The sequence below is a fragment of the Leucopleurus acutus genome, assembly GCF_964270905.1.
Source record: "Leucopleurus acutus genome assembly, chromosome: 11".
Taxonomy (NCBI): domain Eukaryota; kingdom Metazoa; phylum Chordata; class Mammalia; order Artiodactyla; family Delphinidae; genus Leucopleurus; species Leucopleurus acutus.
The window spans coordinates 45,867,160-45,883,569 of NC_139152.1; the positions used below are offsets into that span (position 1 = coordinate 45,867,160).

Sequence of the window (16,410 nt, forward strand, 5' to 3'; positions counted from 1 at the left end):
TTGGGTCTTCATTGCCATGTGCAGGCTTTCTTTAGTTGCGGTGAGCAGGGGCTACTCTTCGTTGGGGTGCACGGGCTTCCCATTGAGGTGGCTCCTCTTTTGCGGAGCGCGGGCTCTAGGCGCATGGGCTTCAGTAGTTGTGGCACGAGGGCTCAGTAGTTGTGGCTTACGGGCTCTAGAGCACAGGCTCTGCAGTTGTGGTGCACGGGCTTAGTTGCTCTGTGGCATGTCCCAGACCAGGGCTCGAACCTCTGTCCCCTGCATTGGCAGGAGGATTCTTAAGCACTGTGTCACCAGGGAAGTCCCTGGGTCAATGAGATTTAAGGAAAGCCTCAGTGAGGGCTCTGGGAAAGAAACTTCCTAAATCTTTAGCGTCATGGAAAGACAGGCTCTCTCTTTTCTTATAAGTTGTGAATGAAGAAGCACAGAGTTCCCGTTGCCACTGGCAGTCGTGCCACAACAATAAAGGTAATTGGATTTAGGGTAAAGACTAAACTGTGGATACCAGAGCAAAGAAGCAGAAAGATGATGCAGTTATCATTTAGCTATGGGGTCCTGCCCTAACTCTTTCTTTGTTGTTTAAACCAATGTGAGTTGACTTTTCTGTTACTTGCTGCTCAATGCATCCTACCTGATACAGAGAATTTGGTGCCAGGAATAGACGTGATGCAAATAACAGACTTAGTGGGTTGTATGGTGGCCCTCCAAAAAATACGTCCACACCCTAATCCTTAGAACCTGTGAATGTTACCTTCCTTGGAAAAGGTGTCTTCAGCAGATGTGATTAAGTTACATTTAATTATTTTCAAGTTCAGCTGGATGTTGAAGAGACACCAACTAAAGACATTTTAATTCTAAAAATTCACATTTGACCTTTATTACGTGATCACTCCTCAAGATCAAAAGTCTTTTCAATAGAACTTCATATGGCTCAGAAGTTTAAGGATTTTTAAAGAATAATAATTTCGTTTCATGACTTTTTTTTTTTTTTTTTGCGGTATGCGGGCCTATCACTGTTGTGGCCTCTCCCGTTGCGGAGCACAGGCTCCGGACGCACAGGCCCAGAGGCCATGGCTCACAGGCCCAGCCGCTCCGTGGCACGTGGGATCTTCCTGGACCGGGGCACGAACCCATGTCCCCTGCATCGGCAGGCGGACTCTCAACCACTGCGCCACCAGGGAAGCCCATTGTTTCCTGACTTTTTTGACAATGTTACTAATTACGGGAATTTATTCTCCTGTAACTAAAATCCTAGCCTGGGAATCTAAACACCTGAGTTCTGTCAAGGCTGTGTTGCTAGGGGACCTCCCATAAGTCACTTCCTCCTCTGAGCATTAGTTACTCCTATGGAACTATCAGCAGTTTCCAAGTGCCCAGAGGCATCAGAATCATCTAGGTCCTTTTGACAAATACAGATTTCTAGGCTCCACCCAAGCCTAATGAATCAGATTTTCTAACACCAAGGCCCAGGAATCTGTGTTTTAATTAACCAGGTGATTATGATATACACAGCCAAGTTGGGGAACTACTGAATTAGATAAACTCTAGTGTTCCTTGTAGCTCCAAAAATTTGATTTTCTGATTTCTGTTTCTGCTATCGCTATCCTGTCTCTGCTACTAGATATTGTGCTAAAATACAAAAACAAAACCACAAAATAAAGAGTGAAAAACCAAGACCATGATTCAATCATATTTCTATGCTTCTAGCACCTACACAGGGCCTCGTCTATAGTAGGCACTCAGGTAATATTTGAAGAATTAATCAATGGTGATTAAACAAACGAGTGTTACTTCATGGGAGTCCCAATCACCTATGGATATAGAAATCCATAAAAGAGAGAGAAAATACTATGATAAACTTTTGCGTGATATAATCTTGCACTCCCTGTTTGTCCTACTACATACTTCAAATAATGGTTTATGTGAATAAGGTTAATGCATATTTAGAGACACGAGAGGAAAGTGGTTGAGTTCTCCTGTGGGCTACATAATCCCACAAAATTTCCCAGTGGTGGTGATAACTGAGGGAGGCTCATGATTCAGCAGGAACTAGTTTTCCTCTCCTTGACTCCTCCAGGTCAAGAAAAAGCCATATCCTGATTGGGTGACAGATGTTCTTGGGGCCAGGCTGCAGGTCTTTGAACCTGTAAAGGCCTCCTCAGGTTTCTGTGAGGCCCCAGTGAGTAGGAACACCTTCTGTTAGAAGTTATCCATAAATTCACCACCAACAGGTAGGGTGTCAGCCAAGCAAGGTGTCCCCAGAACATCTGATACCCCCTCATGTGACCCTACAGTGCCTCCTCCTCCATACTCCACTGACCACCCCTTGGGCTTCCCCAGCTCGGACACTGTCTGCTGGCCTTGGAAGGTACCGCCTCAGGATGAAATCTGTCACAGGGGTAGGAAACTTAGCCAAGGGGAGGTAGAGGAGTTTGACATCCAGGCCAGGGTTGTAGTGGATGCGGGGGTTCTGGGAAACAGTAGCGTGCTCCATGCTGTTAGTGATTTCACTGATCCTTGACTCTGCCAGCTGCATCGTGTTCTTTAACTTGTCAGTATCTGTTTAAGGGTACAAGAGGGGGAAGAATCAAAGGCTCTATTATTCTTCATTAAAGATTGTTTCTTCTGAATTCCATCCAAGCTCCTTTTTCACCGGACCACTGATCTAACATTTCAGACAGATTTCACAAGCTCCAGGTTGCCCCTTAAACAAACACCCTATAAATAATCTTATTTCTCTTCCCGAATTCAATAGTTGTGAATTGAATTCCTACTATTGCATTAGACTAGCAATGAGGAGAACTGTGCCCAGTTCTGCCACTTATTAGTTGTGTGACTTTGAGCTTAAACTATCATCATCTGTAAAATGGGGATAATAATACCTGCCCTAGAGAATAATAAAGATGAATAATAGCAGGGTAGACAGTGGAGGAAAGAGGAGAGAAAACAGGTGAATATAAGTGCACAGAAAAATTGGAAGGAAATAAGGAAAAATACTGTCTGTCTGGTGAAATTCCTAGTCGCTGGAGGGTTTTTTTTGTCCTCCTGTGGACTTCCTAGAGTTTCCAAATTTTCTACCAAAGCATGCAGGGAAAAGATGTTATTAAAAAATAGTAACACTGCCTTTGCTTTGGTCATAAGGTCATTACGGGGCTCAGATGAGCTAAGGCACAGACCGGTACCTTGTAAGGCTCTAGCAAATGTGAGGGGCTGTTCCGTTAGCATGGTACACACGGGTGTGGAGATGGGTCCAAGTCTGCTGTAGCTTACAACACAGATAGGAGACAAGCCACACGATACACTTAGGGAGCCCTGATCTGCACCCTCACCCCAGGACTCTGGGAAGGGGGTAGCTCAGTGGGACTCATATTTCACTGAGCGCCCCAAGGACTCAGGAGGAAGTGGTGCCTGAGAGTCAGACTTCGTGATAAGGGATTAGAACTTGAAAACAAAGAGGGAGCAAAAGCTAGCCTGACTTTGGGGGTGGTCCAGGAAGGCAGAGAAGTCACCCCTTCTGTGCAGGACACTGGTGGGCAGTTGATGAGGGCAGAACAGTGTCGTTCAAGTATGTTTTACCCACCTCTCCGACTCCGAGGAACTCCCTTTCTGTTTCTTAAAGAGAAAACTACTGTAGTGAAAAGAGGTAAACTACATATTAGGGGTCCCAAAAAGAGCCACACTGACTTAAAGCCAGGCTGTCTATAGAGCAATAATGTCTTAGGAATCCGACACTCTGTGCTCCATCCTTGGGTCTGACACAGAGTCCACCACCAACAGGTTCCAGGCAGGGAAGCGAGTGTCAAAGGACTCATTCATGAAGCTCAGGGTTACGGCTCCCTCAGAGGGAGGGAAGGCTGTGTGGGCTGATGAGGATGAGGCAAGCTGATGGGATGAGATGGCTTTGGACCCACAAGCTGATGGGGTGGAAGAAGCTGCCTGAGACTCTGAAATAGTCTAAGGCACATCCTTTCCATGTTCTCTCAAATAGTTATTGCACTCCTGCTTTGTGCTGGGCACCCAGCTAGACATGGATTGAGGGAGACAGGGGTACCCTTTAGCCCCTGTCAGTCTCCTGGACAGTGAGGAAGAACTCAGGCTTTGCATTTGGGCATCCAGGAAACGTTTGTGCTATTGTGAGAATTCAGCAAAATAAAGTCTATAAAACAGCAGGCACTAGGCTTTGGCACTCAGTATGGACCCAACGGTCCTAGTCCCTCCCTAGGAAGAAAGGGGACTAAAAGGGGAATTTTTGGTGGCTTCCCTGGCAGGGTTGAGATAAAGAAAGAAACTTGGCAGGTGGCTGTGTTGCTGCGAAGTATGCTAACAAGCCAGGCTGTGCTCTGTGTGGACCAGAGCACTGTGTCCTGTTCACGTGCTTATCCCAGTGACTCTGTGTGCTGCTTCTTCGGGTATGTGCCTAGGTTAGGTTGCTATTAACTAGCCATTTCCAATATGGTTCTATTTTGGGGATAGCTAAAAATCACTCCAAGATACCTGGCCTGTTCCCCGATTCACAAGGCAGGGGCCTGTTTGATTGGCCATAACAGCTTGCTGGAGTTCGTGTCCAGTGGTGCTTGTGACCACTCCTAAATATTTCTTCAGTCTGTCTCCACAGCACCCGCCCCCCCCCCAACACTACCCCACATACATACATACTTCCCACAGTGCCCAAGACCTTTCACTTCATGCCTTTGTTGGTCCTTCACTGGGTTTCTGAGGGGGCCTCCCAGCTGGTCTCACGTCTCCATCCTCATCCTTCCCACGGCACACAAATCTGATCAGGTCATTTCAGAGCCATTTAATAAAAGGCTCTCCGAAGTCCTTCAGGATGAGAGCCACACTTCTTTTTTTTTTTTTTTTTTCACAGCCACACTTCTTATTGGACCCATCAAAGTCTTCTACTATCCGACTCGTAACGTCTCCCGGCTTCATTCCCGTGCCCACCTCTTTACACTTCACACTCAGGCCAGACTAGTCATAACAACGATGGCTAAGATTGTTGAGCCCTTATCATATGGTTGAGCTGAGTACTTTACATTCTTGTTTAACTCTCCTAACAACCCACGAGAGAGGAATTATTATACTTTATCGTGGAGAGACTGAAGTATAGAGAGTTATGTAACACGGTTAGAGGGATTACTGTCGTCTAGAGCTTGCATCCACACCACCTTCGAAAGCACACAAGTGCTATGGCAGGTCTCCAAACTGTTGCTCGTGCTCTTCCCTCTGTGAAACATTTGCCATCTTTTTCCCTTTTGGTGAACTCCTATTTATTCTTCAAAACCCACTAGGACACCAATGGTCACCTCTGTGAAGGCTTTTGTGACAGCAGAATTAAGTCCCTGTACTGTTGCTTTGTTTGTTTTTATAATTTACGTCATTTATTTAATTAATTTATTAATTTATGGCTGTGTTGGGTCTTAGTTTCTGTGCGTGGGCTTTCTCTAGTTGCGACAAGCGGGGGCCACTCATCATCGCGGTGCGCGGCCCTCTCACTGTCGCAGCCTCTCCTGTTGCGGAGCAGTAGCTCCAGACGCTCAGGCTCAGTAGTTGCTTTGTTTTGTATGTATGTCCATTGTTGCACAATTTGTGTGGCGTTATACTTGCTTTCAGACCTCCCCTTCTAGATTCCTAGAGATTTTTGTCTCATCTGTGTATCCCAGTAAACACTAGTAAAACTGAAGTAAAAATTAGAGTATGATCACTCGGAAAATTTTTTTTCTAAAAGTAGTCAAATGCCTGCATAAAAATGTTCCTCTGAAATCGTGGAGAGAACTACAGATGAATCAGCCTATAGTATTTTATAACCCAGCCCTTACTTTTCTTCTGAAGAACATCAGCTTTTCAACAGTGGTTTTCAGAGGAAGTTCGCCTTTCTACACATTCTTTTATGGACCTCGCTGAAGACTCTACAGCTTCTGCCTGCATTGAGCTACTTAGAAAATGCCTTTGTGAGGTTTCCAGATACTGGCTGAGTCTGTGTTTCACCCCAGCCTCATAGTGACCCCATAAATAATTTGGATCATTCTTTGCTAACTGAGAGTTTTAGGGGAAACTCACAGGGAATATATATTATCCTCCCCCCAACCCCCAAACAGCTATTCCCCTTGTTTGTAGCAACAGCTACAGATTTCTCTCTGGGAATCCACGCCTCTTCCATTCTGAGTCCTTTGGTCTAGGTAGAGTGCATGACCCAGCCTGAGCCAATCAGAGCTTCACATTTCCCCGGGCACAGTGATGGGCTCAGGGTTGAGTACATCCTGCAATTCCCTCTGCTTCTGCCATCATTGGCCCACCAAGTCAGAGTAAATCTTAGACCTTTTGGGGAAGCTACTGGAAAGGACTATCCTGGGAGGAGATGAGGAGATGCTGCAGCCATGGGACCCCACCAACAGGGGAGAGAGCTGTAAGCCTGAAGCTAGTACAGAAGAAGCAGAGTCAAGAAATAGGGTGATTTGAAATGAAAATAGAGCTTTCCTCAGCTAGTGAAGGGTTTACCACGGCTGGATTGTAAAGGACAAGTGTCACTGAGTGAGCACAAGACAAAGGGCAGTCACATGGATTAGCACAGCTGGTGTATTAGCTCTAATTCTATCGATTTATTTAGCATTTGAAACATCCAGCCCTCTGTTCAAATATTTATTGTAATTCCTGGTTACTTTAAGACCTCTAACAGGCCTGAATAAATCTATAAGTACTGAAAAAAAAAAAAAAGAAATAGGGTGAAAGCAGGTCCTAAGAACATCATTTGTGGACTGGATCAGGCAGTGCCTGAAGCCCATATCCTTATACTTTTTAGTAATAAGCATCAAGAAATTCCTTTTCTGCTTAAATGATTTGGGTTGGATTTTCTGTCACCTGTAACTGAGAAAGCCCTAACTGATCCTCAGAACTTTTTACTTCTCCTCACAGAATTCTAATATGGCCAGAACTGAAAGATTACTTTCCCCAAGGAATACTTCTCCAAATACTTCTCCCTGACTTTTCCCTAAATCAATGAATGAATGATGCCTCCACCCATCAGGTTTCTTGAACTAAACCTAGCACTCGTCCTGGATGGCTTTCTCTCCCTCCCAGTACCAGAAGGTCTAATACACACCGGGCATCTATCCACTTCTTTCCATCTCCTCCACTTCTCTGTAGCCCAAACCACCGACATGTGTAGCCTGGAATACTGCAGCAACCACAGCAGGCTTTCCCAATCACAAATCAGATCACATCCTTAATCCTCAGTGTGCTTTGATGCTCTAATTTATCCTGGGTCTCTTCTGCTCCTCCCCGCACTGCTCCCCACCCTCTGGTACCTTTAAAGTTCCTCTAAGGGAACTCAGTGCCTCAGGGCCTTCCTGAAAAAACTTTCTTGCCTATCCACTTTCCAACAATGCCTAACTTATTCTTCCCCAAAGTCAACTCAGAGAAGCCCTCCCTACACCATAATCTAAACTGGGGCCCCACTCCCAACCCTATTCTTTTTTTCATGGCCTTGTGTTTCTTCCCATGGTCATTATCCACATTTGTCACTAAATGTGTGTGTCGTTATTAAGATCTATCTCCTCCACTGGGCCTTAAGCTGCAGGCAGCCAGCTGTGTGCCCTGCTGCTTTGTCCACTCTCACCCCCGGCCCTACCCAGTGCCTGGCATGTGGTAGGTGCTCAATAAAATGTGCATTAGGTGAATAAATGGCTGTTATGGTTTTTAAGTTATGGTGTCTTGGCTTTTTACTCTGTGGATGTATGAGGTCTAGGAGAGCAATTCCCTAAAATAACCACCCCTGCCCCCCAGACAGTTAGATACCTGCCATTAATTTAACTGAGTGATTATATTTAGCCCATTCAGAGTTTCTGGGTATATGTTTAAAATTCATCACTTTGGATTTTGGATGATTGCTAGTTAAGAATATCTCTTTGCAACACAGCTCGCAGGTACCAGTGTACTAGAGAAAAGGAGGCCATGCTCTTTTTCTCTGTTACACTGGTAATAGATAAAAACAACAAACTTTTAAATCAAATTGTTCCTACCAGGAAGCAGATAATATTCTAAGCACTTTTTATATATTAACTCATTTAATTTTTATAACCCATTACAGATGAGAAAACTGAGCAACTGGCCCAAGGCAAGCAGGAGAGATGAAATTTACAGTCAGGCAGCCTAGTTTCAGAGTCTAAGAGCTTAAAACCACAACAGGAAATTGCCTCTCAGGGATGTTCATGGAAGTCAAGTAAAAGAGAGGGAAAAAAATCTGGGTTAGGGAAATATATGACTAGGCCACTGAGGCCCAAATGGAGCAGGACGGGGCTGAGAGCCGGCTGCTTCACTCTGGACCGAGGGACCCTCCTGAGCCAGAAAAATGCCAGCCCCACCTTTCCGTCCCACACAAGGGCAGCTCCAAGGGTGGCCCTGAGGGGCTGTTCCCCCTCCAGGCACTTGGAGGGGAGAAATGGAGAGAAGCAGGAAATCTTGTGAATGATCCTGTCCTGAAACCAACTGGCTTGGCTTTGGGATTAGAGGCTCTGAGTGAATGTGGGGCCGCCCAGTCCTCAGAGTAGGCCTCTCCCTACCACGAGGTACTCCACCAGGTCTTTTGGCCAATCCCTCCTCCGCTGCACCTGCAGGCCACCCCTCCTCTTGTTCTCCAATGGTGGGGGCTCCGTGCATCCCTCAAACTGGAAGAGTTCCCCAAACTGTGAGTTTGGGACAGTATAGTAAACAGCTGTGATGTCCCTCCTCTACTCTCCAGAAACACCTGAGATTCACAGGAGACCCTTAGGCCAGGGAGAAAGAGAGCTCCCAGAGCCCCTTCCTTTAAAACATTCGTGTGATTTTCCTCTTTACTGATTTGACAAGCACTTAGTGCATGAGAGAGACTTCACAGACATTAATCCTCACAGCAGCACTGTGAGGTAGGCACTATCATTAACTCCATTTTATAGATGAGAAGACTGAGGCTTAAGGCGACTAGGTAACATTCTCAAAGTCTCCTCCTAGTCCGTAAGTGGCAGAGCCAGGCTTCAAACCCAGGCAGTCTGGCTCAAGTAGCTGTGCTCTTAATAACTTCTCTGTACTCGTGGCAGTGCATTTTCACCTGATTCACCTGCATACGGATGTTTGGGGGGAAGGCAGGTGCCAGGGGGCGGGTGGGCAGCATCTCTCTTAACACCCCCATCTCCCCGCAGCTATGGTTTTGTCACTCCCCCAGCAGTTCTCAAATCCCAGCTCTGCCACCAGCTGTGTGGCCTTGGGCTCATAACCTCTCTGAGCCTTCATCCCATCATCTGTAAAATGAAAGTGGGTCAGTGACCCCCAAGACCTTTCCATCCCTCTCAGAGATCCCTTTCTCTCCTGGGGAACACACAGATAGGGAAGTACTCCTCTCCATAGCTCTCGCGGGTCTCCTGAGGCAGCCGCTCCCACAGCTTGCACATGCTCTTCTCCGTGCCCTCCAGGTCCTTCTTGCCCAGAATGGATGTCTGGTAGTTCCCCGGCTCAATGATGCTGACTTTGACCCCGAAGTAGTGGAGCTCACGCCTGGGAAAGAAGAGCTGGACTCAGTCTGGGACTCCACGATGACAAAGGATCATCAGGGAAAGTCACCTCTGACACCTCTAGAGGAGCTGATCTCCAGAGATCAGGAACTTGGAGGTGTGCCCCCCACCCCTGCACCAGGCCCAGCACTGCTTTCATTCAAATAAGCCCTTTCCCAAGCCTGTCTCTGGACGATTCACATTAGGCCAGCCTAGTCAGGAGGAATCTAGACCAAAGCCTTGCTCCGACCAGGTCCCTCCCACTCAGCCCCACCCCCAATGCCTAGGTGGCAAAGGAGTGAAGGGATCTATGCAAGGCTTGCATCCTTCTCGGAGGGCTGCCCACAGCACATCTGCCCCCAGACCTCTCCGTCTGTTTGGAGGACTCTCCCTCCTACTCCCACAGGCCCAAGCAGCATGTTGCTTATTCTGAGACAGCTCAAGGGAAGGCTGCTCATCACCACCCCACCTCTTCTCATCCCTCTTCTCTGGGTCCCTGAGGAAGGCCCCTGGAGGTCTAGCCTTCCTCCTGCTACTGTTTTAGCATCTTCTCTCCAGATCTCCCCTGCCCACAGGGTGCCCCCACCCAGCCCTCTCTTCCTAAGGTGAAACCCCCAGAACTCCTACCCTGAATGGTTTGGCACCTGGGTCCGGTCACCTGATGCTGTCAGAGAAGACCTCGACGCCAAACTTAGAGACGCAGTAGCCGCCACCAGTGATAGCCACATGGCCACCAGAGCTGGACATTTTGACGACCCTGCCCTGGGCTTTCTTGACCATGGGCAGCTTATGGAGAGTCACTTCGATCAGTCCCACCAGGTTCACGTTGATCACCTTCACATAGTCTTCCTTGGTCAGCCATTCATTGGGACCACTGGGCAGGCCTACACCAGCATTGTTCACCAGGGCCCAGAGGCCTGGGGGCACAGTGGAGGGAGGGAGAACCAGACAAAAATCAGCAGTGTTTCTGGAAAAGCACAAGGGTCCACGAACCCCCAGCTCAGGGCTGCTGAGGATGGTTGAGCATGTCACAAGGCACGAGACAGCCAGTCTGGCAGCGTGGGGTGGGGAGCTATGACAGCCCAAAGGGACATGGGCATTTTACTCATGGGTTTTCCCTAAAGGGGCAGTTTTTCCGATTCACGCAGTCTGCCAGCTAGCTGGACACTGTACCAGCTACAATCCAGGCTTTAGCTAATAGCATCTAACCTATTGGCTCTGGGAAAAGAGATCTCATTTTCATACCAATGAATTAATGTTTCAATTCCTTCCCCCATCATGCTTCCCCCTCTCTGTTCACCTGAGTGTAAGAAACCAACTCCATTTCACACATTACCAAAATCACTCTGTTCATTCATTCATTCATCCATTCACACATTCATTCATTTCATGCATCTGTCAGTTACAGAGGAAGGTGCTAGAGACATTAAATGAACAAAACATGGTCTTAATCCTCAGTGATCTCAGAAACCAGAGAAGAAATAAATAAGACTTATAAACAAATACAGAAGACATTTAAATAAAATAATTTTGGAAAAATGTGAAAAGGGCTCCCTTTGAGATATTTAAACTGAGTTGGTATAAATGGAGAGAAATATTGCTAGGTATTGTCCTTCAGCTCTGCAAGAGCCAGGCTTGAAGAGCCTCAGGTTCTAGTCCTGGTTCTACCTCCAGCCTTGGACAGGTCACTTCCTTTCCCTAGGCCTCAGGTTCATCGTTGAGTGGATTAGGACAGTTGTTTCCAACCTGTGGTTTGCAGTCCTGAGAGCTTTCAGGCTGAACCCCAGAACCTGATAAGGAAGGGAGATGCAGGAGAACCTCCATTTTCATTTGTCTTACATACTGAGGTTCCAAGTAAAATTCCACTTGGGGGAAGGGCTTGGGGTTCCTTCCCTTTCCCTCCCCTTATCTCACTACCCCACCTTGGCCTCTGTAGCCTCAAGATACTCTTCCACACACACGTGGGCAGGTCTAGATGTAAACACCAATCATGGTTCACCCCTTCCCCTAGGCCTGGGGTCCCCACACAAGCTGTGTCCCCATCCTATCTTTCTGCCTTCCTCCAAGTAGAGACCCCAGGAGACCAACTGGCTGGCAGGACTCAGAGCCTTCCCAGCTAGGGGAGACTCTTGTCTTACAGTGGAAGAAATGAGCTGCTGAGACCCAAAGACTGTAAAACCCGAGTGGTCTCTGCCTGTGGAGAAGGGACACGCACTCGCTGCTACCTCTGATCATCCCTGGTAAATAGCTCTGCCTTCTGGCAAACCAGGACTACTTTAATTTTTTTTTTTTTTCCTGCAAAGAGAGCTAGAGAACTTTCAAAACAGTGTGAACAGCTTTAGGGTCATGCCAACTTGTCATGTCCAGAGACTCTGAGGGGCAAAAAGAAAGCATGCAAGTATCCCTTCCTCCCATTTCCCAGTGCTTCTTAGACCAAAGATGTTGCCCAATGGCCCCCCAGAGATGTCCCCATACTAATCCCTGGAACCTGTGAATATGGTGGATTACATGGGAAAGAGGAATTAAGGTAGCAGATGAAATTTAAATTGCTTAACTGACCTTAAAATGGGGAAATTATCGTGGATTAGCTTGGCAAGCCCAATATAATCACAAAGGTCCTTCTAAGTGGAGAGGGAGCCAGAAGACAGAGAACCAGAGAGACGGCAGCCTGAAAAAGACTCAGCCCAACCTCGCGGCCTTGAAGATGAAGAAGGTCATGAACCAAGGAATGCAGGAGGCCTTTAGAAGCTGGAAAAGGCGATGAAATGCAATCTTCCCTAGAGCTCGGTTAACACTTTGATTTTAGTCCAGTGAGACCCTTTTTGGACTTCTGACTTCCAGAACTGTAAGATAATAAATTTGTGCTCTTTTAAGCCACCGACTTTGTGTGCACTTGTTACAGCAGCGACAGGAAACTAATTAATATACCCAGGGAGTCATTAACACAAGGGGCTCAAAGCTGAATGTAGGGCACTGGGCGGAGGCAGCCTGGTGAAGAGAGAAACTGACTCTTGCTGAATTATTCATAAGTTAGTTCATTTGACAAATATTTATTGAGCACCTTACTAGATGCCAGACACTGTTCTAAGCACTAAGGATATATAATAAATAAAAGGAAAAACACCTCCCCCACTAGAAGCTTTATTCTAGCAGGAGAAATAGAAAATAAATAAGAAAAATAAGTAAAATAGATTGAATATTGGATAGTGGTAGATGCCAAGGAGGAAAATAAAGCAAGAGTTATTGTCTGCCCCTCCTGGGCCCCAGAGCTCTCCTGCCCTGACTCGTGTGCACACCCCAGATGAGCTCCCTCAGGAGTCAGGACTTCCCCCAGGCTGCTCCTTCTACAACTGAGCCACCCTGTTCCTCCATTCCTACACCCACATCTCGCGTGTGGGAAGATCCCTGGGTGGGTCCCCATTCAGTCCTAGTCCATCCCTAGCCCACAGCCTCCTTTCCCAATAAGAGCAGCCACCCTGACATAGGCACTTACCCTTAGGTCAACCTGGTATCCATCGTGATACGACGAAGAGGAGAGATCTCGCTCCCCACCCTGCAGTCTAGCCCGACACAGTCAAGGAGAGCAAATGTCCCCACTCAGGGAGTCCAACCTCATGTTCCCTCTCTCCTCCCCCTAGCCTGATCCCGACAAGAAATGTGCTCACATTTTTATAGGAGCTGATAGTTAGGACTACCAAAGCCCAGTGAGGCAACTCCACCTTTCCGACAGACGGAATGCATATTCCCTCCCTGAACTTCTAGCGCAACCTCCCCCAAACCCTGCTAACCCTCTGAGTTTCTGGGAAAGAAAACTTCCTTGGGAAATCACCTCTTCATGTGGACAGTCCAAACCCTGCAACAGGTCTGATCCCACTGAGCTACAGGCCCGGCCCCTTTCTCTACATCACCTCTCCCATCCCATCTGAACAACAGGGTCCCTGATAACTCTCAGATACCTGCAGGAGAAAGAGAGAAAAAGAAGGATAAACTGAGAAAGCCAAAGAATGCAATTCGTCCCACCTTGCTCTCCCACTTGGTCCTTCACCCGCTGGGCTGCTGCTTTGATGCTCTCAGTCTTGGTGACATCCAACAGGGTGGTCTCCAGCTGGTAGGAGGTATCCTGCTGAAGCTTCTGGGCCCCCTCCTCAGTGAAGCAAGCAGCCAGCACCCGCATGCCCCGATCAACCAGCTGCATGGCCAGGAGGTTCCCGAATCCCGAGTCACAGCCCATGATGAAGACGTACTTGTCCGAGAGGTTGCGGACCAGATTGCAGTTCTTGAACGTACAAGTCCATAAAGGAGAGGTCCGTGATAGCCGCCATAGCAGAGGGGAGAGGTGATGGCCAAGAAGAATCGGGCTCAGAAGATAGCAGGAGAGGCTGGTCCTCTGAGCCCCAGTCTGCTGGAGCCTGTTGAGAAGAGCTCTCCTCCCTTCTGCTGCCGGCGACAGATGCACGGCCCCTGGGTGAGCCACTCTATAACTTGTATAGGTGGATGCATCACCATGCCAATTTGCCTAGATGCAAGAAATTCAAGTCCAACCTAAAGCTTTGTCACTTCAGACAGCCTTGGTGGCTCCCCCTCTCTCTCCCCCAGCCGTAATGGGTGAAGATGCCAAGGATGGGAAAAACCACAGTGGTGATGTTAGTGCTGAGAAGTGGCTCCCCTGGGTGGTCTGAGCAGAGGAAAGAAGGAAGGAGGACTCAGCCCAGAGGACCCTCCTGGAAATCCCCCACTTCCAGCCCAGGGATCAAAATCCTTTGTCATGAATGCGGGCATGTGAAGAAATGTAACTGTTATTTTCGGTGGAAAAATTAAGACAAATTCGCTAATGCAAAACAAACAAAATTGGTTTTGTGCCCTCCAAACCCCAAGAGAATTCCAGGTTATCAGTTCTTTGGAATTCTCTGTCCTTAGGTGAGTCTCCATTGCGAGAGATGATGAGAAATAAAGGGTCTGCCCCAGGGTGGATGTGCCTCCGTTGTCCTGAGGTCAGAGGCAGCAGGCCCCCGCTTAAGGGAAACTGGTTATGTGAGGCCCCAACTCCCAGAAAGCAGAAACCCCTGACGGGCTCAGGGCCTGGGTCCTGGGGAGGTGATGCTCAGGTCACCAATGAGGAGTCCCCACTGCACTCCAAGCGGGTCCAGCACCCCCCTCACCCAGCAACCAGGTAAATGGAGGGAGTCAAGGACCGAGGACACAGAAGCTCCCCCGGGCAGGACCCCCAGTGAGCATTTTTCTTCTACCTCCAGGACCAGATACACGCTAGGCTGAGCTGAGGAGCCTGAAAGGGGGTGATGGGGGTGATGTCGGTGAAAGGAAGGGACTGTAAAGTCAACTGACACAGCGGCTCATGGAAAATGCAGAGGGAAGGGAGGCCAGGAGTCAAAATGATTCTGATAACAGGTAGAACCACGGGTGTCAAGAAAAGTCAGGAGGAGACACTTTGGGCATCGGGAGAGAGGCAGGAGAATAGAGAGTTCTGATATGAGCATTACTGAGACGGAGGCCGAGCTAGATGATAAGCATCATTGAGACTGAGGTCCAGCCAGATGATGAGGATGGCTCATGAATGCCCTGGGCAGCTGTGGGAAGGGCCTGGGGCCAAGTCATGGGCCCCGAGAGGGGATGACATATGGGAAGAGCAGAGGACCGGGGTCAGGGACTTAGAAAACTCTCAGGGTCAGGACTGGGAGGGAAGGGAGAGATTCCAGGCAATGGAGCAAAGAACACACAGAAAGGTAGAAGGGAAGCCAGTAAAGAAAAGGAAGCAAGGATATGAGACAGAGGTATGCGTAGTGAGGGGCCATGCCCAGGGCTGCATAAAATATGGGGACAGAATTATGCTGGAGTTTGTGGTGGTTCTTTGGATAAACCTCTAGGGTCACCATTTCTCAGGATAGGCCTGAGAAAAGAGCCCAGGCTCATCCTGAGGGACCCGGGACAGCTGCCTTCACCTTCCCTGTCTAGAGGGTCTGACACAGAAATGGGGCCACAAAGTTCTCTAGAGTGAAGGGAAAAGGATGCGTCTCTCTGCTCTCTGCTATCTATCTACCAAGGTTAGTCAGCTCCAGAATGTCACCACAAATCTCGGAGAGTCTGGCCATTCTATACCAAGGGTGGTAGGAGTAGGGGGGGTGGGGGTCAGTTCATGGACCCAGCCCTGGGGAGCAGACCCAAAGCCTGCAGGGTATGGAGGTAGGAGGTGGGAGGTGGAGGCGAACCTCACCTACTTCATACCCACCCCAAGGCACAGCACTGCCTACAGTGGGTCTGGGGGGCATCTCAGAAGTCTGTCTGCCTCCTTGGTGAGTGAACAAGGAAGTCTTGGCTGGGAGAAGTCAGACAATGTCACCCAAGGGCTGAGCAGGCCCAGGAGTGTCCCAGTTCTTCAGACAGTCCCAGTTGGTGAGATCCAGGGTTTTGTCACTAGACCTGAAAAAGAATGACTTGGAACTGTCCCAGCGCAGGCCTGGGCCTGACTCACCATCTCATGGGCCTGTCTGCTGACTGCTGGCTCAAGCAGCACTTCCCTGGACTCAAACTCCCAACATCAGAAAAATGCAGGCCATGGAATGGGGGTTGGGGGGGCTGCAGGACCACGCAGAGGGCTCTTCTCCTAGGACTGAGAATGCTGCCCACTCTGATAAGTGGCCTCCTTATTCAGCTGGCACATGAGGCTGATGGGTCAGGCTGGTGGTTGCCTTGTGCATCCCCAGCCCCTGCTCACAGGTACTTTCAGTGGAGAGAGGACCCTTTGCCTCTTCCAGGCCATTTCCATCCTGTGGGATGAGGAAACGAAGGCACACTCTGAGGAGATGAACAGAGGCAGAGCAGGTGGGGCTGAGCCCACTCCCAGCGGCTCACACCCTCCGAACAGTGCAGATTC

At 48.5% G+C, this 16,410-nt stretch overlaps 1 protein-coding gene across 1 annotated transcript; it reads right to left on the reverse strand.

The window, feature by feature from the left end:
* Positions 1–2,278: 2,278 nt before the first annotated feature.
* SDR9C7 (short chain dehydrogenase/reductase family 9C member 7) lies at positions 2,279–13,858 on the reverse strand (the record flags this gene model as incomplete). The annotated part of the gene is given in 5 exon segments (XM_082850449.1): positions 2,279–2,559; positions 9,353–9,525; positions 10,180–10,438; positions 13,542–13,803; positions 13,805–13,858. Coding segments are annotated over 5 exon segments (1,014 nt in total). The 5' UTR covers positions 13,844–13,858.
* Between the last annotated feature and the right edge of the window lie 2,552 nt (positions 13,859–16,410).